General features: G+C 37.5%; 1 protein-coding gene across 1 annotated transcript in view; it reads left to right on the forward strand.

The window, feature by feature from the left end:
• Nucleotides 1–23,226, forward strand: part of hs3st4 (heparan sulfate (glucosamine) 3-O-sulfotransferase 4) — a 91,729-nt gene extending 68,503 nt beyond the window's left edge. Inside the window, exon 2 of the mRNA XM_063472178.1 lies at nucleotides 20,200–23,226. Coding sequence (XP_063328248.1) covers nucleotides 20,200–20,854 — 655 coding nt within the window. The 3' untranslated portion in view covers nucleotides 20,855–23,226. The remainder of the gene's footprint in view (nucleotides 1–20,199) is intronic.
• Nucleotides 23,227–26,097: the final 2,871 nt, after the last annotated feature.

The following is a 26,097-nucleotide window of genomic DNA, read 5'->3' on the forward strand; positions in this document are numbered from 1 at the left end:
TATCTCAGAACTGTGTGGAACAGTTCATCACCATCTTCTCTTGGTCATTTAAAATGGACTGAGGAAAAACAAAAAGTTTGAAAGTTTGATTTTTAGAGCAAAGTGGAGATGGACCATCCAGCACTCAGGTCAAAATCTTGCATATCTTATTGTATGGGGGTACTTTGCTTTTTAATCTGGCATCTGGAAAGCCATTATTGGTGCTAAAATGTCCATACAGGTTTTGGAGCAACATGTTCTCCCACCCAGATGACATCTTTTTCAGGTCTTGCACATTTCTGCAAGACAATTCTGAACTGCATGCTGCTACTATTAAAACAGCAGCACTTCACAGTAGAAGAACTGTCCGGCCTGCAGTATAGACCTTTAATCAGCTAAGACCAGGATGGTTGAGTAGCTAGAATCTTATATCAGACAAAAATGGGACAACATTCCTCTCCCAAAAGTCCAGCAACTGCTCTCCTCAGTTCCCAGAGAAGACTGCTATTAAAAGAACAGGAAATTCAGTGGGAAACATGACCCCACACCAACTTTTTTCATGAATTCAAAATTAATTTTTTTTAAAAAATGGTGCGTTTTCTGAATTTAAACATTTTATATGTTTTCTATACTCTATTGTGAATAAAATATGAGTTTATGAACTACAATACAAATGACTGCATTCGGATTTGATTTAAATTTTATTTACTACGTGCACAACAAAAATAATCGAAAAAAAAATGTAAAGGACTCTTGAAAAGTAACTATGTTCATAGGTGAACATATAAGCTACCTAACAACTAAATGCAGACATAGGTTAGTATACAAGACAAGACACAACGGGGGAAGCAGTTTCCCAAAAAGCAACAGGGAATAAATAAGGAAAAAGCTGTATTTTTGTATGCGTGTGTATATATGTGAACTATATGAAAACAAAAGGCTTTCAGCCTATGAAATACTAATACTGATGAAATACTGACATTGCATTTAAGTACTGTTAGTAAGCAGGTAATATTTAAGGTACAAAGCCTGCCTGGTATCTTCCTCCTTCACTGCTGTGGCAATGGCTATGATGGTACGGTAATAATAATAATAATAATAATAATAATATGCTACATGCTATCAGTTGAGTCAAATATTTATTTTTTGCCTTAGGTCTCCTCTGTGTTTTGCTTTAAAAAAAATAGAATAATAGCTTTAGCTCTTACTGACTGGCTATGACTCATTTTTATTTATTTTTTAAAAACAATATAGGCCAGCATTGTCAATGAGGGTTTTCTATAAAACACAGACATTAATAATAAAAATCTTTTTTTTTAACTTCCACTAATGTTGTTATAAACTATATGTCTAAGCACAAAACTTAAGGACTTAATAAGCAGACTTACTGCTTATAGTCATTACAGACTATTTTTCCTACTCCATTTTGAAGCTTCATATGTTTGTGACAGTGTGTAATATATTAATTGTTATATTAATTTTATATAGTCAAACCTGTAAAAGTGCAGCTTTTTTACAGTAGCTTTTTCTCTTAACAGCCTCTTTTACATTCCTGCGGCGCTCCATCAGATTGCTCTGAACATCTGCTCTGAGAATTACAGGGAAATATCATGGGTGCACTATGTTGCTAAATAGTAATCAAATCAACATAATAAGTGCCTGATTTGATTACTTGCATGTCAGGGACATCAAAAAACACACTTCAGTATAACAAACTTAACCTTTAAGGTATACAAATACTCTAGTTAGACATTTTAATTACCGAGCATCAATTAGAGAAACCAAGAAGTCTTTGCACCATACACGTCAACATCGTAGCACTTGGGTTTGCCGGTGCCTTGGGTTTTTATCTCAATAAGCCATTATGAAATGTACAAAGAGCCCAACTGTGTTGTAAAGAAAAAGACTCAATTTATTTCAAACAGGCTTTAGTAAAGTAAGTCAAACTGGACACTTTTCTCTTTTGCAGCACTTAAGCAACACGAATAATTACAAGCTTTACTGAGAATGTCTGACAATGTGATCATGAGACTGGCTGTGCTTGTCACAAGCAGCACATTAAGTCATCAGGAATACAGAGCTGTCCAATTGGGACACGTACCATATCTTTATCAATAATAATGTCTTTCTCTAAGACGTCATCATTCTGGCCCTGAAGTGTCTGAAGCGGATGTCTGTTGTTGTTTTTTTTGTTCTCCTCTTTGCTACATTATACTTATGATACGTTACATGTATAGAATGTGTTTCATTGAAGGGATTAGTCAAGTCTAATTTAACTGGTTGTAAAAATGAAAAGTACAAAAGAAGTATGTTCGTGAGATTACATTATCGTGATGGTGCCTCGTCAGTTTTGGTAGAGAAAATGTATGCATATGAAGCTTATCTAAATTTCCCCTGACAGGCCTGAGGCTGGTCACTTCAGGGATTTTGTTTGAGATGTCAACATCCTTAGCTGTGCAAAATAATGAACATCCAGAAGGAGAATAAAGCATCTTTTAATAGCCCTCTGTCTTGCTGAGGTAAAAGTCAATGTGCAAACCATTTATAATGAGGCAATCATCAGGTGGAACTTGCGATAATATTGTTTCTCATAATATACCCTGAAATTTTTTATGGCTTAAAAACCCTTCCCAAGACAAGAAGAGGAATTCTTACTGAGCTTGTTACAACCCGAGGAATGAACAACACATTGCATGCATCCACAGTGTGTGAATATTCACATGAATCATGCAAATTGCCAAGGTTTTGAACACAACATTCAGCTGGGCTTGTAAAGATTAGTAAGACCTGCTGACTTGGAAATGCACATTTGAAATGTGATCATGTGAATAACCAAGCAAAGGATTTATTGCGGAGAAAAATTCTTCCTGACAAGCTTTTAACTGCTGTGCTCAACTATACAAACTGTCCATTAATAGCTTTACCCATTTAAGTTCATCTGAGATTATCCTTGGTTAAACCACTCTTGGTTTCATAATGTCTTCAGTATCTAAGTGGTGAGAGAGGGCAACACTTTATATTTTCAGATGAAACCAGGAAAAAGGCATCCTTATGTGAAACCTGTCTCTGATGAGTAATATTAATGGCACTCTGTCTTCATAGAAACGAAAGTAATTTACAACAAATAATGCAATATCCCAAAGACGAACCAAAAACAGCAACATTATACTTAATGATTTAATGTAATTACTTACTTTATATACAAAATATTATACATAATGGCTTTGTAGGTTTGAATATGGCTGGACTGCTGATAAATTGCATTTGTGATGCCTGCATGGGAAATGGTGATTAAAATACTACTCTTCTGTGAGAGCTTTTTAGCAGATTTTGAAACCAGGGCAAGGGGATCTTTGCTCTTATTCAGTCACAAGAGCATTACTGATGTTGGGCAATAAAGCCTGGATTACATTCGGCATTCCAGTAAAACCCAGAGGTGTTGGATGGGATGCACGCTGGACAGAGAGCCCTGACTAGGACTCGTGAGGGCTCTGTGTCCAGAGTGTCTGTCCTCAGTCCAGTTTTGCCACGACATTCTGATGAAATCCTGTTATTTATTTATTAGTGTTTACAATCTTATATCGAAAAGTACCAATTTTCACTATGTCTTAAGGCTCAGTACTGCATACTGACAGGGTCAGGTTGATGTTGTGAGGCCTTTTTTCCCCTCTCTTTTATTCTAGAAAGTATTTATATATTAATCAGTACTCCTTTGCCCCCTTTAAACAAACCCACTATTTTCATTGTGCTTGTTCTTGGCATTTTTTTTCCTGTATGCCAGTCTTGTCATATTCTTTTGTCTATAATTTTTCATTTCATGCAGTTTAATTTAGGTATTCTCAAAACCACTGTCTTTCTGGCAGACAGTTGCTCCCTTGTAAAAAAAGATAGGTGTTACACCTAATTAATGACTGCTAAACGAAATAGCACCTGGATTTTCCTAGCCCCTTTTCTATTCTTCACACCAAAGCCTCATTTACGCCAAATTTCAGAGCAGTGGAGATAATCATACCTTGCTTTTACTTTAACACATTTCTGACATTTGAATGAGCTGATAAAGTCACTAGAGAGGGCCTTTGGTGAAGCTATTTTGATTTCTGCGCACATTTATTGCCTAAATAGATTCCTGTTGAAGAAAATATCAAGTCACATTGTGTTGTGAATGATATCTGAACCACCATTACAAGATTATAAGACGTACCTGCTAACAAGGAGCTACAAAGAGCTCTTGTTTGCTGCTTTTGTGAGCTTTCAAATGAGGTGCTTGCTTTTCAGAAGCCTTCTATTCTACCGCTGGAATCATATGAAAATATTGCTTGTATGTGCAAGAGTCATTAAGCAATTAATTTATTGTGCAACTTTACACACCCCGGAGTCCAATTCGATTTATAAATGCAGATTGATTGGGAAATTAGATTCTTTAAATTAACTGAGCTTTTCTTTTATATAAAGGGAGGGTCCATAATCACTGCAGCGTAACATGGAGAGTTCAAGTACTGGTCAACTTGGTGTACACACCAAAGGCTGTTTTTCGTGGATGATAAATCAGTGAAGAGCTCATAGTGGTTAATGATGTATGGTAACACAGAACTCACTGCACAGAAGAAAACTTGACTACTGGCAGAGATAAGACAACAGTTCAACTTCCAATTGAGTGCTCAAAATGTGACGATGGAAATGCATGTCCAAAGCATTATTATTATCATTATTGATTGTTAATTACAATCATCTATATATCCCAGATTCATTCACTAGAAAAATACCTTCTTTGTAATATACAGCTCCTTTACTCCTTGCATTTCAATGCCGCAATGCAGTTTGCCGTGCCAAATCATCTGATCACAGTGCTTAATTGAATACTGATGTGAAGAGAACAAGAGATAGCAGAGCAGGCTTCACAAGTAATTAAAACATGCAACTCAGCCCATATGGATAATTTGCTTTAACTCATTTATCCTCTGTGTTGAAGTGTACCTGCTTTAGCTGGTGGTTATTGATAAGGCACTCCCATGTCAGGAGTGCATTTGCTTTTTGGAGAATTTAATTTCCAGTCAATATACAATATAGAATGTTGGAGTGAAGGAGTAATGGGTCTGTTATGTAACACCAGGTCAGCATTTGGAAATATTTCCCTTACCTTTGTCTGTATCACAGGGATTTACTTGGTAGCAGAAGCTCAAAGATTTTCCACTGTACAAGGACAACAGGAACTATAGCACACTACACAGTGAACTCCCAGCTTTGCAAATATGCATTTATCAGCTAATTTGAATGTGCATAGGGACAGTGTGGTGCACAGTGTGCCTCTAAGTGTATTATCCAGTCAGCAAATTTTCTTTGGCAGGAATGTGTTCCAAATAAACAGCTAAGCTGTGGCACAGATTTGGCGATATATACAACCCAGATGTGGTTTATATCTTTTCAGCCAAATTCAAACCATAACACCGTCATGCCATGACCACGGGTAACTGGTTTTTTTTTTGGTGTAACTGACTCGGGATGCATCTGGACTTTGTACAGAATCCAATTTTATCCTTTAGCCAATGGAAACTGTTAAACTGATGTAAATAGAGGCAAAAATAAAAAAGTTAGTGCTGAGCGGGTAGAATTACTCTATAAATTGCTGCATACCTGCCTGTTTCAGGAGTATGTGATACAGCATGGTTTTCTAAGAACGTATGTTTATGTTCTTATCTAAAAGTAAATGTGCTGTAGTGCTGTAGCCCTGGGCTGCTTGTTTTTACATGGGTAGTTTGTTTCAACATATTCTGTTATATTAGGAGAAGCCATCTGAAGAAAGATGACTTTAAAACACTTTTTCTTTTTCCCATATTTTCATAAAGCATGTATTTTTATGTAACTTAGCTCTTTACTATTTATATAATGGTAAGTGATACATTTCAAGAATAGTGCAAAACATGTGAGGACAACAATATCAAAAAGCCTTCTGAGATTAAGGTTTAATATTTGGTTTTATTCTATCTATAAACATTTGACACATTTCTCTTTAAGCTCTCCCTTTGGCAGCCTGGATTACATGAGCAAATCTGTATATCTCTAAAACATTATCCTGCGTTTGTGATGTGTGTTTATGGCAGATTCCCTTGCTGTGTCAAACTACCTCTGCTGGGGAGATTAAGGGTGTGTACAGGGTTTACTGGAAGTGCTCAAACAAGCTGCTCAAAAGGCTGAGGGCTATACTGAGATTCATTCAAGGATTACATCCTCATATCTCCTCCCATCTTGAGTATTGAAAACCAGAGAGATGTTCAATGACTTGCAACAGCCATTTCACAGCTGAGGTGTTGTCTGCCCATTTCCTCCACGATAAAGACTGTCTTTCTGGTGGTTTGGGGCTGTAACCAGCAGAAATAATGCGGAACTGACAAAATAAACAGGTCTTGCAGAGTGGCTCTGCTCAGTGAGATCTTTGCTTGATGTTCAGCTAATATTATAGTTGCAAGTATTTGAGTCCATGAGACTGGGAAGGAACGTGCCACGCTTTGATCTTCAAAATGATTAAATATACATGACAGAAACCAGAAAGCTCAAAAGCCATGATACGAAGCTATTCCTCCATAAAGAGAGACACTTAGCGGAGCGGTTGTTTAGTAGCTATTTTCGTGTTTTCTTTCTGACAGCACAGCGAAGCCGCTCACGCTGCAGAGTTGGGTCCTGTTTATAGTGGACTCTGTCTAATCCTGTCTCTAATCCCTTCAGTCTTTGCAGGTATGAAACTCCGGCAGGGGAAGCAACCCTGTGAGATTAAGGTGTTACATTAAATCTAACAGTGATTAAATAACCAACCATTATATGACTGTAGCAAATTAATTTCCCCAGTGTCATGTCAGCTGGGTAACACAGTCTATCTGTGGAGCCAACTCTGTGCTGCTGATTTTAGATGAAGTCACACCATGCAGAAACATAATAGATTTGCCTCTGTACATAAGTCACAGTGAAAACAAAATTCCCCTAACACAGGCAAGAATTCCGGCCTGCCAAGTTGTGCATTTGCATCTTGAGCATTCCAGCAGGGCTTTAAAACACCTTTTTTGCCAGATATAAGAAAAGGCCCCTGCAAGTAAACACATACATTTAACAGCACGTTCTGTGCTTTCCTCTGCCTGCAGTTGCAAATATAACTGACACAGGGCTGGTTTGAGCATGATGTAAGCACGGCAGCTGGGCTGTTAAGCCTATATAAAATGAAAGCACAATTAAGGCACTTTGAACTGACCATAGCTGGCATTTCATGGCAAGCAAATAGAATGAAAATAAACTTTTTTTAATTATAAAAATACATTATCTCTTGTGCATATATGATACTAGGAGTTTAATATCTTATAAGTGATAGCAGCTCACATGACAGGTGAATTATTTCAGCTTTTCAGCCCTCCCAACAGACTGTCTGAATTGAGCAATCTCTGCCAGCTAAAGCACAATTTGGATTAGCAAAAGCCCCACTGATAGGTCAGCTTAGCCCGTAATGGAGCAGCTTAGGCCTTGTCTGCATGATTATAACATTCTTAGCGGCCTATTGCCTTGCTTCCAGATGTTACAGCACAAACATATCTGCCTCACTTCAAGTCCAAAATAAAATGTAGATCAGAGGAACAACAAAATGACGAACATTTTAAAAACACCTTTGCATACGTGATACATTTTTCAAGAACCTTAATTGTCAGCAATGCTGTTTGTGATAAATGTTGAAAGGATCTTTTAGCTGTAAAATATGTCAAGCAATGCTTCTTCCTTATTTGGCACAAATAATTTATTCTAAAAGTTATCATCTTTGACAACATTTTCTTGTTTCATCTGTTTGCTAAATCAAAGCATTATAATGTCAACTTTAACAACATTTTAACTACATTCGACTACAGCAGACATTTCATTTCTGATGCTTCTTTTTGAAATGCTGGCACGTGACGAATGCTTTATAGTTAATTGATATTTAGCAGCACTGTTATTTTGCACTGTCTGTGCATTTAAGCAGCTACACATTCAACTTCAAAAACCCCATTTCTCAGACCTTCAGCAGTAATTTATTTTCAACACTTCAATTTCTGACTGCTCTTTAAATTAGAGCTCTCAGCCTGTGCAAGTTGTTCTCATGAAACACAAATGACAAAGTAAATTTCCTCATGTCGCGACAAAATGACACCGTTCGTGTGCATATGCATTTGTTGGAAAGTGCTCAACGCACCACCACGTAGTGATTCTCTTCTTAGCATGTTGTTTGCATTATCAGTACATTATATAAACAGGCCAAGATCAGGTTAGAAGTTTTAAAGCTTTATGATGGATGCTGTCAGTGATGCAAATGGGTTTAAGAAGATTACCTGAAAAATCAATGTTTTATTTTTCCAAATGACAGTCCCAGTGTTTATGCAAACTGCTGTGTGGTTTAGTCATTTTCAAAGGGCTGTCTGTCTTTAGAAGTCTCTCAGACTCTTCTGATCACAGGTTTCACTCAGGGGGCTTTCATCATTTACCTTTCTCCTTACCCAACCATGCCAACACTTCCACTGTTAATATTAAACGAGACGTCCTCATAGAAATAAAACACGTGCCAGAATGTTTTCATCAGCTCGTCTCTCTTGCACGTGAAACTTTTTGTTTATAAGTTCACGGCTCATTTAAAAGAACTTTTGCCGCTAGCTTAATTCACATGCCTCCGCCATGAAAATGGACACCTACGACCAGCAGTTTCCACCACATTATTGCAGGGCACCCTGCTGCTTTGACTTCACACTGTAATTGCTTTAGCTCCGAAATGTCATGAACGTGATCTGTGGCCACATCTTGTAGTTTGCGAGACAAAAATGTCACTTTTATTCATTATTATTGTTTTAAAAAATATCTTCTGCTTCATCTCAAATACTCGCATACTAGCCTTTTTACTGGATTAAGTTAGCTGTCTTTTTTAACAGTATACGTAGTTACTTCCATTGCGATATTGAAGTCACGAATTGATAAGGATCCGAAGAATGAGGAACATAACGGGGGCAAAGGGAGTCTATCCCAGCTGCCTTTTCCAGGGTACACCCTAGAAAGGCTGTCAGTCTATTGCATTGCTAAAACAGAGACAGTCAGTCATTCTTGTTCACATTAACACCTTCAGCCAATTTAGAATCACCAATTAACCCAACAAAGAGGAAGCCAAAGAAACATATGGAGGAACAAGGAGAACTTGCAAATCTCAGTATAATGTATTAAACATATTTTGGAAAACACATTATTTATTTAATAATTTATTTTTAGACTCCCTTGGGTGTTCCAGGCCTTGGCTGATCAGTGTTGTTGTTCTTGTTGTTTGGAGGGGAGATTTTATTTTCCCTCTCTCGCTTTCAAGCATCCTAAATGCTTGAAAGATTCATGTTGCTGTTGATACGTTTAATTTCAAGCTTATTTGTATGGGCTAAAAAACAAACAAGACACTAATAAAAGTGCTCATCGATTAGTTGATGATGGGCTAAAGTGCTGTTAGCAAAAACCTGCATTTAGACACATAACTGTTTTCCTCCCTTTGTCAGGTGCACCGCATACCCCCATATTATACAGGAACCTTTCTCATCTGTTTTCCATCCTCTCTTCCCACAGCCAAAGGTAATATTTTACAATGAGTATTACGATGGGCCAACCTGCCCAGATGACCAAAAGCAGCTTAAAAGAATTTGTGCCGCTCTGTTTGATTGGTATTAAAGGTGCTTTTGCACCACACTACACACTGTTGCACCGTGTATAAGCAGAGACAGGTAGTGGGTAAATCTCTCAAACACAGGTAATAGATACAGTTTATTTCATGCCTCCCTTATTTTCTTTTCTTGCTTTCTGTTTTGCCTGTTGGGAGCAAAAATCTTAGAGGCTTTTTTTTTCCAAATGCGAGACAAAAGTGAAATATACTCTCAAGCACTCGTAGGAGCCACCTGCACACTGAAATATGGAAGTATATACAGAATATGAAATGCCTAGAACATGGGGACAGAGGTGCAGTGCAAGATGTGAAAGACACAGACCATAATAAAAATTGTTGGACAGGACCAACATGCTATACTGTGTGATACATGAGTCACACCATATTTAAAATGAAATACAATGTTTACAAAGCACTATCAGCAATGGCACATTGCCCGAAGTCATCTAAAATCACGCACACCAGCAGGCTGCCACACTCTCCAGACAGAATAGACTCACACCCTTTCTCAAGAGAGAAAATCACTTTTAGTTGCTGACCAGTCGCAGCTATGAACTGCTGACCCAACATTTCAGATACTGCACGTTTTACTTTGTAAATTTGATCAAAGTCTTTCAAGTTGCACCAAAGCTTAAAGAGTAGGATCAGGATCCATGTTGCAGAGCAACTACCATGTGTTTTTGCTGCCGATCATACGATCATAACAGGTCAGACACGAGACAGAGGAATGAAGACAGAGAAAATACAGAGGAATTGCAATTAAGTGATATTTTTAATCAGTTAATGTTTTTTTCTATAAATCTTAAAACTGCTACAATGATTTAATTTATGTTGAAAGAAATTAAATAGAAAAGAGGGACCTGGTAGATAAAACAGTGTTAATGAGTGTTAAGACTTGACCTCGTCCTCACTGGCTCAGGCATAAAGACAGTTAAATGCTAGAGGCATTTCTCATCTCTTTTGAGGTTAGAAATTTTGCACCACAGTTGACTGAGGAATTCACTTAAAAGCTCAAGGATAGAAACTATATGAACAGATTCGTGGGTCATTGTGTATTCCATATTAGCTACAGTTTAAAACTGGACAGTTAAACCTGCACTTTAAATGTATTTTTATTGTCTGTATTTGTCCTCACCACGAATCTTTCTTTTGTTCTTAGACAATAATCCTTCTTCTGAAAGCTGAGTTTCTTTTCTATCTGAAACATCACAAGTTTTATTTCTAACCCTTTCAAGTCCACCAATAATTGCAATGTAAAATGCAGAGATACTGGGTTGCCAGTGTGGAAATGTGGCAGGACACACCCAATTTAAAATGTTGGTTAAATGCAAATTACAGAGAAATTTATCTGGCAAATATAGGCTTAATGACTATTAGTTGGGTCTGCACAACTTTAAGCTTTAAAAAAGCAATCTTGGAGCTTTGACAGTAAAAACACGAACTTATGTCTAATGTAAATGCCTTAGGTCTACTCCTTTTTGTCCCTTTACTCCTTGTGATATGTCAAACTGATCCACAGTCTAAAAATATGTAAAATAGCCTTTGTCAAGTCTTATAGATGCATTTTTAATAAATAATTAACACAAGTGCACAGCTCATTGATAAACACATTGCCTTTTCTGTTTCTAAATCATAACTGATAAATGGATGGATACTTTTATAGCAATTTTCTGCACAATTTTAGAATTCAAAGCACTTTCTTACTACTAGCCTAATTTACCATTTATACAAGTGGCTTTTTTATGCCTCAGCATTTTGACCCTAACATTCACACACACTGATGGATCGACGACACTTCAGTATCTTGCCCAAAGATACTTTGACATTAGGGTTGTAGTCGAACAGTAGGATCAGGTAGCGGATCCGCTGTACCTCCTGAGTCCAACACAATACAATTTTGTTTTGCTGGTTAATGTTTTTAATGTGAAGCTGTAGCAGTTGGTAGTATTTGGTGTGCAAATTAATAACTTAATACAATAAGTTAATAAAGCATTTGTCTCTTGGCAAAGTCACTAGATTTGTAATATTCCAAATATATGCTGCACCATTTTCATCAGTCGGCAACAGACTTAATTACGATTGTGATACCACATTAAGTGATTTATGGGGGCTTCCAGACATTTATTTGAATGAAAATGTTCAGGATTGCCAAGATTGAAAGTGGCTTCATGAAGCATTTATATGCCATTATGTGTGATGTTCCTGCAGTTCTGTTGGAGCCGCTGAAGTCCTTGATTAATGTTAAACAGGAAAGGCAAGAAAGGAAACACAGTACACACTTTTGCTTTTGCTGGATTTCTTATTGATGCATTTCAATATCTGCTGTGTAGTAACTAAGAAATGAATGCAAATGTGCTCTGAAGAGTGCTATTTCGGTTTGGGTTGAAGCATCAAGACAAATACACGTAGAAAGAATTGATGGTGAACCAGTGATCCAAATACTAGCTTTGAATGGAATAATCCCTACCCTAATTCAGCAGCGACTTAATTTTTACTATATACATGTTTCATTTTATTTACTATATTGCTTATTATTCATTTTCTATAGCTATGACAACTGTGGCCAGCTTAACACATACATTTGAGGGAGAAAATAGCCAAGTACTCAACTCAGTCACTTGCGTCCTTTGTTGTAATGTGTGAATAAGGTGCATTATATAGAATCAACAGAGCCCAACACTGACATTTCTGTAAGGCTTCATTGCAAAGATTACCGATTTTTACAACATGAGAAATGACAAAAGTAAAAAAGTCTGCTGAATAAATTTTCAAAATATTCATCTTGACATTTTGTGAGTTAACTCAAACTTCTAAAAGGAAAAAAACCGTCAAAGTTCTGTCTGTGTTAGGGTAATGTCTTGCACACAGATAGTAAGAGTTTGTGCAGTCTTCTTTTTCGTTGTGTCACGCTGACCTACAGCCTAATAATAAGTTGGGGAAAAAAATTCGAAAAAAGTAGGAAAAAATACTGCCTCTGATAGGTCATTTCTGGAAAATGTCCAGGTGTTTAACTGATCGAGCTGCCAAAAAATCTATCATTTAGATATCAAATCTTTTCTTTTAAGTTTTCACCAGTGTACTTATGAGCAATGCAGACCAATAGTGTCTGTAATGTATATCTAACAAAGACCTACATATTATACTCAAAATTAAATAAAATACAATTTGTGCTTTCCGGTTATATTAAGTTATATCAGCCACACATGCAAATATGGTGACATTAGTTATCCATTTTACATTATTTCTTTCTTCAGTCATATGGCGTTGATCTGATGACATGCAGCAGCTCATATGTTCATGTCTTCTTGTTTAACCACAATAATTGATGCCTTTCAGTCTTGTCATTCTGACAGACACTTTATCAAAAGTTACACTTCAGCTACCTCATAAATCCACTTAGAAAAAGCACGGAAAGAGCTCATGGATGTGTTATTTAATCAAAATAATGAGCATTTTAATAAAAGGTTGCTTTCCATAATGCAGCCAAACAAGTGCAAAGTTTTGTCTGTGGTCAACTTAAACTGATTGGATCCTGAAGTGTTGCCCATTTTTTTCTCTGGCAAGGAAATCTATCATGTTCAAACTGTCATATTAATTGGTTCTGCTTAACTGAGCTGGATCTGCAATATAGCCAGGATGTAAATTTTAGCCTTTGACTTTGACGTATTCAGGTGTGACTTTCAATTAGAGCTGCTGTTTTGTGCATTTCGTTGAGCTATTAGACATTTGGTAAGGTTTTAACGGTGTAAGCGAATAAAGTTGGGCTAGGCAGGCGCTAATGAAAACCCCTCTGTTCCACACAGAAGAAAATGCAGAGCTTTACATTTTTAACATAAATACCATAAAGTATTAAATGCAAAAAAAAAACAAAAAAAACTTTGAGGTCACACTCTGTCCACTGGCTCATTAACATTGATATTATCATATCACATTGACCTGCATGCGGTTGTTATGTTGTGTTCTCGCTTGTGCTCCAACTTTGTAAATAAATGAACGTAAAAGTGGTGCAGCACTGCTGGGACAAGCACATAACATAGACTTGTTTCTGTAGTGGCAACATCAATAATGGAATATTGAGGGCAATTGTGATCAAATTGAATGAGTGTTGTCTGAAGTGCTCTCATCAGTTCATTCAAAGGCAGATAAACAAACAAGTAAAGAACAATAAAAGGAGACAATCGTCTTTCAGAGGAGTGGCAAACTGCTGTTTTTTATTAGACCACAGATGAGCCATTATGTAAGGATATTATTTTGGGTTATGTACTGTGTGTTTATTTCGAGATTTATGATTAGAAATCAGTTCCTTTTTATAGCCAGCAATGTTAAGACAAGACAGTGAAGTTGAAAAAAAGGCAATATCCTTGAAGTTTGATTTGAGATAAGATTGCTTCCATTCTCTCTCCCAGACATTAATACAGTTAAAAATAGACTTATTTTCTGGCTCATATACACTGTTATGTACTAATGTTGCAGGTCGGTACAGCATTCCAAACATCCTCATAGTCTCCTTCATTGCCACACTTTATTTCATGATGTTTTATGTCCAAAGGGCATCTGAGCACAGCTTCAGATCTCAGCACTGCAGTCTGGTGATGTGGGCAGAGAAGTACCTGGCTTGCCCACTGTTGGAATGGAATGGTCTTTAGGGGATCTCAGGAAGGGGGTGGGGAATAGGGGTTTGATCAGGACCAGCTGTCACTTCTGTCCTCAACTATTTCTCAAAGTCTACAGTCCCGCAGAAGTACAAGTATAATAGGCTTATTTAGAGTAGGGAGGCTATAGCAGTTTTGCTCTCCTTGTCATGTTACAGACATGATTTGCTTGTCTTTTAATCTCTACTGAGGAAAGACTGACAATATTAACATTCAACAATTTAGCATAACTCTGACCGCCAGGCTCAAAATGTTGCATTTAATTAATGAATGTGGTGAATTTGTGAAAACGGCATGATGAATGTGGACAGATATACAGTCTATATTCCGTGATCACGGCATTGCAGGTGATAGAAAGCAATGCACTTGAGAAGAAAGCCAACAGTTTGTATGACAAACAGCATTAAATCTGAAATGTGTTTAAGCTGTTTAGAACTTGGTTCATAGTTCAGTAGGAGTCCATGTTAAGGTGTACTTATTTACCATTATTATGCACATTAGTAGCTTAATGACTCTTTAGAAATAATTATAAGTCACTTATTAATGACTTATTCGTCACAAAAAATTCTCCAGCTACTAGACCATTAACTTAGAGTTCTCCCTCAATTACCTCCTAATTACTACTTAGTAAGTATGAGAAAGCTGTTATATATGAAATATGATTTTAATCTGCTTTTCTTATTTTGGCTCTTAAAAGGTGGTAATACCACACCAATAGTAATTTTCACATAATAGCAGTTAATAAATTTAGTGTACTATTAAGTGATAAAGTGACTTTAAAAAAAAAAAAAACTCAAACAGTGTTCCTCATTCTATCACCCAATGTACTGTTATGATTAAAGAAAGGAACAAAAAATCTCATACTGCAGTTTGGCATGGTTTCATCCTATTGTCTAAACAGCTTTGAAACAACCTAGCAACACTCTTCAGTCAGTATGGGCCTGGTTTCATCGCTGCTTCTTTGTGCATCAGCCAAACTGGGAACTCTGAGTGAAAAGAAAAATAAATAAATAAAAATAATGTTCTAATGCAGGAGGCCATTGCTCATGGTAGTCTTAAAGGTTTTTCAAATAGCTGGTAATAGCTAGTATTTTAGTTGATTAACAGACAAAAAACAGTTTAAGGGAGTAAAAGGGGATATTGTAGAATAAACAATAATAAACAATGTTGTAGTATGGATTTATTTTTTTATAAAAATGCATTTATCGTTGCTGATGACCAAGCACCTGACTGCATTTTGAAATACAGTTTTGTTTGGTTTCATCTTTCTCATGAAACTACCTTATATATTTGCGTTTTTAATAACAACAGGCAGAAAATGTAAACAAGAAAAAAAAGAAAAAATGAAATAAACTGGCAGTCAGTGAAAGAAAATAAGTGTTTAACGTAAAACGAGTCAGGAAAATTCTAAAAGTTAAAATAAACCATTTCCATATTGCCCAATGTAACAGTAAAAGCTCTGCATCTGAGACTCTACTGCACAAAAAAGTAGCATGCAGAGCTAATATTAAATACATTCAACCATATCTTCTCTTTTACTGGATTTCAATAAAAGGCTTTTATGCCTATTATGCATATACATATCTTTCTGATGTGAAAAGCCTCTTGGATTTGAAGATAATGAAAGAAAGACATAATATGTAAGTGATTCAGAAGGAATCATTAAAAGCAAGAAATGGATTAAGTGTGTGTCTGTATATGCAGACATGTGTGTCTTTAATTATTATAATGTAAAACTTAAAACATGAACAGAAAAGAATTCATTAAATATATATGTATATAGGTGTGACACATGTGAAAAGCCTAATGTCACTTTTTCAAAGCTCTAAATGACAAATTACATAATATTCTCATTGTAATTGTAAGTAGCTCTATGTACATTGCATAACTAAATCCAGTAAATAGCTTAAAGGCAAGGCTGCTGAAAGGATACTTTCACTACACAATCAGGTGGTTAGGTCAGATTCAGGTTGAGAAAAACAAAAAACAAGCCAAACTCTCTCCCATTACTTGAACATGATCTGATGGCTCAGAATGGCAGCCTTCTCTGTATTTATTTTCTTCCTAAAAGTTGCACCTTAACCGTGACAAAACAATGCCTCCCACTCCACAGCAGACCCACCAGGACCCCTTTGCTCTGGCCTGTGGGCTTGTTTTTTTTGTGTGCCAAACATGTACGCATCCACTTGTTGAGAGCCAAGCAAAGAATGACTCATTTGACCAACCTTTGTTTTCTCTCCACTTTGCAGTAAACCCATGTCTTTGTTCTTTGTGCCGCTGTAATCACAAACATGTCACTCATGGTGAAATAATTGGATTATTCATTGCAAAATGACCACAGTATCTCTCATTGCAAATGTCTTGACTGTTTTTGATGAAAAACGCTTTTACACCCTCGACTGATATTTGTAATTCCAATTGTAAGTGTAATACATTCGCCTGTTCTGTTATTGGTTTGTTTGTTTGTTTTTTTGTTTGGGGGTGGGGGGGCTGCCTGTACTAAGCACTGGTTAACTTATAAAGGTTTATCAAAGCCATTTTTAGTAAATCCGAGTACAACTTCTGCTTTCTCTATTATAGGACTAAAAAGTATGTTCCTTCATAAATGGCAAGATGACAAGATTTTGACACCTCCACGACAAAATGATTATTCTCTCTTGCTGAGTCAATATTGGCAGACAGCAAAGAATTCCTGTAATTTACACCTCAATATCATTATGTTGGTTTTTAGGCGTTATTGAAAAAAAGGAAAAATCACACAAATCTGCCCACAACATTGGAGCCCTCTCCAAAGTACACTCTCCAAGGAGTCAGAAGCTTATTATGAGTGGACTCCTTTAGAATAATTGATTGTATTTGACATGACGTGGAGGAAGCACGGCAGATTGATACTCTGCAGCTGAGATGTGATCAATCCAAATGAGAGACTGTGGGAGCGTTGATTCCTCTGCCAGAGTTTATTAGAAACAGCAAAGCTTCTCTGGAGAAACTGCATTTCTCCATAAACAGCTTGGACCTATTAGTATCTGGGAATGTAGATGAGCATCATGCCTCACCTCATCATACCTCAAAATATTCCCCGCACAACTGTTTGACAAAACAGAATGAAACATCGAGTTAAATGCTCACATATGTTGTAGTGGGTGTTTAGGAAATAAGACTTGTGATTATCTACTAAGATTCTGTCTTAACAAACACACACAACAAATTTGATTTGATGTACTTCACATTCTTACTAATGAATCAACTTTCTGAAATGGCATCCTCCAGATCTGAAAATTATGAGGAGTGGGTGTGAAATGGAATTCCTTTACAGTAACCTTGGTGCAACTGGAAAGTGAACTTGTTTTAAAGGTTGATTTTCTCTTTTCATCATTTATTTCACTGTGGATGACTTCTTTCTTCCACTCAAAGTATCTGATTGCAAGATGTATTGTTACTATTTGATGGAAATATTTTTTATGCCATAAATTGTCAGAGGATCATATCTTGACAATGATTTTATGAGTAATTTTATATTATTTCCTTAGCTACTTGTAATGCAACACAGTTAGAATTCCTCAAATGGTATGAGAGACCTTTCCTCTATCTTCAAACTTCTGTTTGCTATGTAAATAAAGTGTTAGGCATGTGTTGAAATGCAAGAAATAAATGTTATGTGGTATGTTCTCGGTGTGAGGCAGTAAACAGCAGATGGTAAGCAGCGCCACTTTAGCGCTATGGATTTTATTTAGCTACCCACCTGAATGACCTGCATTGAGCTGAGCAGCTGATGTGGAGAGAAAAAAAAAAGTAAGAGTTAACTGTTTGCTCGTGTTTACTTCAGTTCCACTAGACTGCAAGGCCAGAGGAGTCATTTGAAATGCACAGTAAAATTAGCTTGCTTATCAGTGTTTTGATTTCCTTCCCGCCTCAACATCCAACTGACATTTTAGACGTACATGGTCCATGACTGATTCTCAATCAAAAGCGCAATAACAAACTACCTGGCTTATGTGCTTTCGCTCGCTTTTTAATTAAATGTATGATGACAAGCAATGAGCGTGATTACAATAATAGCCTGCTATGTTTGTGTTTTCAAAAAAAGTAACCTTGAACACTGTATAACTGTCCTTTCAATTGGATATGCTCCAAAGATTGCCAGGGAGACGCTGCAGCTAATGTCCATACAGTAGGACGTCGGTTGTTTCAAGGTGATTCGCTGTGGTGTGTATCTGAACTTTTTTTTCTGCATGGCGATGTTGCTCTATTAGACCACCTACTGGACTTTGGAGTTTAATGGCAGACAGACCTAAAGTCCTTGAAAGGTTAAAAAAATCTTTAGCCATTTATTACTGGAAGGGGGAAGTGTGGAAAGTGATTGAATATAATGAAAACTAATACTCTTTCTGGTCACTATGCTATCTGTAGATATGTTTAATATCCCATTACAGGCCCAGAAGTAACCACAGTTCTATACTGTCAAGAGACAAACATAATCCGGAGGGAAATTACCCATCAGGAAGGCAATACTGTTACTGAGATGCAATTACCAGGCCACTTGTGAGACTTTCCGCCCAGTATCCGTGGGTACATGTGTGTGGTCGATATGTGCATAACAGCTCTTATGTCTAGCAGAGTAAATTGGATTCTTTGCTGGAGAACAGTTAATTTAGAATATGTCCAAGATGCAAATGATTGATGTGACTATATCGTTACAACTGTAGGTTTGTGGTGCAGGGCAGCCAAATGGAAAAAGAATATTGCAGGGAGAAGGAAATAGCTTTTATCCCAGAATTATGGGGAAATTTCTCCACTAAATCAGTGAGTCTCCAGAAGAAATAATTTGGATTTTGGTCGGTTGTTCGGACATTCATTTCCAAGCAAACATTGGTGAATTTGGAAGGAAGCAGCTTTCTACGTGCTTGGATTCTGCTTCTTTTTTACATTGTATTACACAGCTCCTGTGCTTGTATTCGTTAGTAGTTAAATAATCTGCATGTCTCACAGAGGATTTAATGTACCAATTTAGCACTGAATCACATAGCCTACAAACAAAGAAAACAGTACGGATTGGAATGAACATCAGTGTAAACATTTGATAAGGGTTTGCTTGAGGCGATTGCTATGCTTTATTACTGATACAAAAATAAAAGCTGCAAAAACAAGAGTTGCCTCTGTGCATTTGATATACTTGCCTCTGCACTGGCCTATCCTACAACTCAGAGACGAAACTCATAATATTGGTGGCAATGGCACATGGCTTCCTGCGACTCCCTGGATAAATTCATCAAGTCTGGGACATTTCAACTGTACTGCAAATTATCACCTTGAATCTGATAATTAATCACTGCTGCTTTAAATGATCGGCCCCTAACCTTAAATGCAGCAGAAAGAGCAAAAGAATAGAGCTGCCTGCACCCATTCCAATCTTCTCCTGCCGGGGAAGTGCATGTGCATTAGAAATAAAACTGCCTGCACAGAGTGTGAGCCTAGCATGCATAATAAATGTATGACAAAACAATACCCCAGGCACCCCAGTATTAATGATATGCAGTGAACTCATTATTAAAGTTCCAAAACAGCTCCTGGAGTAACACAGATGGAGTCAATTAAGCAATGAGCATACTTGCTTTCCTGCTGTTTCATCTTCCTTCTTTTATCTCTTGCATATTACTCTATGGATGTAATTAGCTGTATGTTTCTCCTCACAACATAATGTCCAGTGATAATAACGGTTATTTTCTCTTGTAATTTCGAATAATGTACTGCTTAGTAAATGTACCAGATTTGCTTGCACCTTGTCCTTGGGTATGTTATTTGCACTGGAAGAGGTGTTGAGGGTAATACCATGCTAAGCTGTTTTTTTTCCCCCTCTGCTGTTTCTGTTCCCAGAGACCTGATGCCTTCAACGCTGGAGGGCCAGATCACCATGGAGAAGACACCAAGCTACTTTGTGACTAACCATGCCCCCAAGCGCATCCACTCCATGGCAAGAGACATCAAGCTTATTATTGTCGTGCGTAATCCTGTCACTAGAGCCATTTCAGACTATACACAGACTTTGTCCAAGAAACCCGATATCCCCACCTTTGAGGTTCTGGCTTTTAAGAACCGGACGCTGGGTCTTATAGATGCCTCATGGAGTGCGTTGCGTATAGGAATATATGCGCTTCACCTGGAGAGCTGGATGCAGTATTTCCCACTCTCCCAAATGCACTTTGTCAGTGGAGAGAGGCTCATTGTGGATCCTGCTGGTGAGATGGCCAAAGTGCAGGACTTCTTGGGACTGAAGCGGATTGTCACAGACAAACACTTTTACTTTAATAAAACGAAAGGATTTCCATGTCTAAAGAAGCCAGAGGACAGCAGCACTCCCAGATGCCTTGGCAAGTCTAAAGGGAGAACTCATCCTAAAATTGACCCGGATGTGATTCGGCGGCTGCACAAGTTCTACAAGCCCTTTAACATGATGTTCTACCAAATGACTGGTCAGAACTTTGAATGGGAGCTGGAGGAGGACAGTGAAACTCGTAGCTCTCAGGACTAGCATGGCACGGCTCAGCCACACCACCAGCCTTCTCACTAAAACTAATCTTGTCCGGCTTCATCTTCAGAGAGTGCTTGAGCACGCCAATCAATCATGGCTGTCTTTGCAGTGTCTGTACCCATTAGCAAGAGTTTACTGACATGCTTTTTCTTGATGATGGCAGATCATTATTGTATATACTAAACATAAAATATATTTATATTTGTGTAAATGAGATGATTTATTCCTTTTGGGTTTAAAGCATAGAACTGATATAAAAAAAATCATGTTGACTATGGCAATGCATGCGATGAGTTAAGTGTCCTTACCTCATGAGCCCTAAGGGTAAACTCTGCCTGTTTCTTCTCCCTTTACTTTCCTGCAGTTTGTTGCCCTCACGCCCACTCACCAGCATTCAGTACAAAAAGATATTCTATTTCAATGGCTAATGCCATGAAGTGTTCTGTATTACTTCTTTTAAAAGAGTTCTGCTGCTTTATAAGAGAGAGAGAAAAGAGGACATGATAGACATAGAACTATAATCCTTTGACATGTGCTCATCTTTTCAGTTGTCTATATCTGAGTGGAGACAATCCTTTTAAGTTTACCAAAGTGTTAATTTACTCTGTGTCACTGTTATGGTTGATCTGCACTCATTAATTGCATACATATGAGAGAAGATGTACAGTGGCCATCATTCAATAATTGGATTGTTTCACTGCACAGTTGAACATTAGCATACTGACGACCATGTGCACCAGTGTGGTGCACTACGAGTGGTTTTGGTATAGTATTACAAATGAATCTGTTTTCTCTTTGTGCATCAAACAAGTCTGCATCTAGGCAGAAGAAAAATTTGGTGCTGCCAAAGCATTCCCAAAAATAACAGTTGACTTTTGTGGTCCTGCTTGCCTTGTGACCCTCCTCTTGTCACAGTAATACATGTCAATGAGGGTGAAGAAAAACACCAGAGGACCGAGCAGAAGTTTGTTACCAAACATCTGCTGCTATGCAGTCTTCTGTCGTTAGAGATTAATGGCGTGTTAAATAAACTGCTGCTGCTGTTGGAACAATGTCAATGTCAAAGAGAATTTGCTGTCAAGGAAAAGCTACATACATGCCCAGGTAAATTACCAAGCCATTACTGTATGTGCTTAACTTGAATGGGATAACTCATGCCAGTCAAATGTGCTGTAACTAGACGTTTTACTAGCAAACACTTAATCACATGATCAGCAGCGCTAACTGATTGAATGCTTGTATCAGATATTACAGGCTTTTGCTGTGAAATGTTAATTTACTCATACAATGAAATAACAACATGACCCATCATCTTTCCTTTATTATTTTCTGATTTTGCATAATCTGCTGTGCGTCTGTCTGTTGTCTCTGGACTTTTCATCAATTGAGACAATCAATACAGCCAATGAGTCAATAAATACAGTCTGCTACACATCACTGGTTGCTACAGCTATGATGCATTGCTCTGTTAATCTTCCCTGTTCTCTTGCCATGGATGGTTGGATTGGTTCGCTCTCTGTAGACCTCTCTGTCACCCAGGGGAAGCCAGCACCAGCAGCTACTTACACAGAGCAATTGATTCAATCAAAGTAAGCACTATACTGCCCTTTGTAGCACCAAGCCTGAACACTTACCTCTGAGTCTCACTATCCCAGAGTCACAACTTCCACTTTGAGGCTTTTCTGTGCAGCCATCCCTTGGTGTTTTCTTGACAATGTCTCTGCACTTTACCTCCCCCCATTTCTATCTATTTCTCTCTCCTCACACATGTCATCCTCCAAAGCTGTGAAGTGTGTTGGCTGTTTCACAAAGGTGAGGCACTGAATAAAGATAAGTGAACTGCAAGCAAGACATGCTAATCACACAGTTAATAAAAGCCCTTATCATCATTTATTTATTCACATTTTTGCTAAGCTTAAGAACAAGCATTATCCAACTTCCAAGCCAGACAGTCCCTCCTACTCAGTGTACAGATACTCAAAGAAATCCGCAGAAAGCACCCTACAGGGTTATTAGGACAGATGACGACTCCATTTTACATCTTTGAATATGCAGCCGTGTTGTCATTTGCATTTCCAGGATCGCACACTTAAGGGAATTCCTTTCCAAAGTGAAAACTTGGATCCAATTGCTCATTAACAGAAACACGTGCACCTTTTTTTTTTGTGTCTCTTGCTTGTTTTAGGTACAGGAGGAGCACTGTGATACATCCGACAAGGCTTACCATGCATGAAAGACATGCTAAGCTGTCCTTCATGTGTTCCTCCCACTGGGGGTCATGCTGTGTTAATGTGGTTCCACAGTGTTTCCAGCTTCAAGTAAAGAAGATTGTGATGATAAATGAGCGTCACCTACTCATCAAACTGTCACTGCTTAAGTGCCATCATTTCGGAAATGAGGTACAAATTCATATTTGTCAGACATTACTGAAAATTTGGCAGGAAGTTGAAACAGTGCTTTGAATAAAAAAAAGAAAGAAAGAAAAAAAAACACTTGGACGTACCAACAAATGTTTTCGCAGTTGCCTTTTGTGTGTTTGCTTTTTGGCTGAAGGGCTTTAATCTGTGCATGGTAAAGTGCGAAAGTATGTATTCACTTTTCTATTTTATGAGCTCCAATTATATACAGCATAATGGAAGGGTGCAGAAAATAAGCTCAGTCTGAAAAAAAAACATACAGTGTTAATAGTTTGCTTGCGGAAACATGGATGTTTGAAGAGAAGTCTCCATTACTACCAACTAATTGGTTTTTCACTTCATTTGAGTGAATGATCACCAGCTGTGTAAAGAGGCACAATAGTGTCAACTCTGACAACTTAGCACTCCTCCACTCTGAGTAACTCTCTAATGTAGTCTCTTAAATTGCTCATTTTAATGCCCACTGACATTCACATTAGTAAAGGACAGATTCATTTGGGAATTTAGTTTTAGAAAAGGTTTTAAAATCTTTTTTTCAGCAACTTGTTTGCTAATTGTCAACAAGCAATAAAGGTTTTTTTAGCAACTGCAAAAGATCCACAAAAAATTGCTGAAAATTAGATGGAAGTTTACATCATGGTAATTTTTATTCATTTTTAGTGAAATAATTCATCTACAGTGCAATTTTATTTGCATGGAAATGTCCCAAGTGTGGTTTAGGCAGTCATTGATTTGAGATGCTACCCATGTATCTGAACCTGATTCTGCATCTGATTACTAAAGTAAGGATTGCACAAAATCCCTCTCCCATTCTCTACAGTCATGTATTTTTTTTTAAACAGTGTATATCTTCAGATGGATACAAGGGGTGGGTCAGACAATGAGAACAATCAGTTGCCAAGGACAACCCTTGCAGTAGTAACCGAACATACCAGCACCTGCAATTCAAACATGACGTATGTTTCTTTAGCAATAATCGACATTTCCATCTGAAATGTATGAAAGTACTGCCCTGTATTGTGGAGAAGAAATTATATTCCAACCCATTTCAGTCGAAGCTGGTGTTGAAGCTCGCTCTGAAGTTGCTGTAATAATCATTTCAAGTCAATAACAAAAGAGCAAAAATTATTACAGAAAGAGCGTTCAATCACACATGGTTCCAATATCCTGAGATCAACAGTTCCTGCCATTTCCATACACCAGAATCAGTGCTGGCAGTTACGACCAATCATTTCATGTAATGCCGCTTTCCAAATCAGGAACTTCCTCCTAACCACCTCAGTGGAGAAAAAGCATCTTCTCATAAATCTTGACTCAAAACCCGTTCTCCTCTCCGTGCTGTGATGGGTGATTTTCAATCCCTGCTGCCCCAACACATTCTCTGTGTCTGCCTCCTCTTGCGTGCAATCCTGTGTGATGCTTTTTACAATGACTCAGATATGAATCATCTTCTGTTTTTGCAACTGTCCACTTTATTACAAATTCTCATGTTTACGATGGAGAAACTGTTAAAAAACGACAAACACTTTTGATTCACAGCACTTTAGCAAAAATAAAAACTGACAAGTAATTGAATCTAAAAGTCAGGGAAGTCTAGTAGAGTATTTTTACCACCGTGCTGTTGTTTGTTATTAATTCAGCTTTCTGAGCTCTGTTAATTGATACTGTCCTTTCAGTGCAGGAATTGTGTGTCGTGTAAAAAGTCCGGATGAGCAAAGACGACTTCAAAAGCAAAAAATGCCATTCACTATTAGAGCTCACAGTTATCATCTAATCACCAATTAAACAGTAATCACTGACAGATAAACATGTTGATATTGTAGACCAGTAAATTAGGCATACATAATTAATGTATGTTTAATGAAATTGGCAGAAAATCACATTGCCTTCCCAAAGTCTGCTATGGTAATGCACAGTAATCTAGTTGCAAGTGAATACTATTAACCCAGTGGTTTTTCCCCTACCCATCATTTATTAATGCTCACAATAACAACAACAACAACAACAACAACAACAACAACAACGCCCTAACTCAGACACACACACACACACACACACACACATACAGATGCTGTGGTTTTAAGTTAACTTATTTTTGGTTGCGTGGTTGTTTCAAATAAACAATGAGTAAGAGTGTAAAAAGATGACATGACCCAGAGCAGCAACTTCTGTTCTAATCAGAGAGAGCCAGGTGACTGCAGTCATATGACTGATAGGGGAAAAAAAAGAAAACAACTCATACAACATTCATACAACATTTTAAAGACAACTTTGACCAAGAAATTATCAAGCCATGCCAGTAAACAGAAGAAATGAAAATAAATTAAAGGTATATGACACTGAAATATTTCTGCTTCAGGCCCAATAGATACTAGGTGTTCTGCAGATACTCTGGTCTTTCCTGCTACTTTACAAGCCACACCTGGTCTTTATCTACTTGGTACCAAATTTATCTCAGTGAAGATCAGAAGAAGGATCAAAAATGTAGAGACTAGCCCTGCAGGAACAGACCTGAATGTCTGGACTTTAGGCCAATGCAATGGATCATTTTGAAATCTGGCATTCCACTAAAACTTCACAAGCTCTTTTAAAGACATCCTCTGTCACTTGAATTTGAGGACATTTCATACAGAAGAAGTATAAGCAGCAGTATTAAAGTCCAGTTTGTGTGGAAAGTGTGGAAAAAATAAATACATATGTCTATGGATAATGAAAGTGTGTGTCTGTGGCTTGATGAACTTTGGATCCTTTTCCAAAAAAGGCTAGTTATCCTGAAACATACCCCAAATTAATATTAGCTAAAATATTTTAGCAGGTGTAAAACTG

Source organism: Pelmatolapia mariae, linkage group LG4 (genome assembly GCF_036321145.2).
Source record: "Pelmatolapia mariae isolate MD_Pm_ZW linkage group LG4, Pm_UMD_F_2, whole genome shotgun sequence".
Taxonomy (NCBI): Eukaryota; Metazoa; Chordata; class Actinopteri; order Cichliformes; family Cichlidae; genus Pelmatolapia; species Pelmatolapia mariae.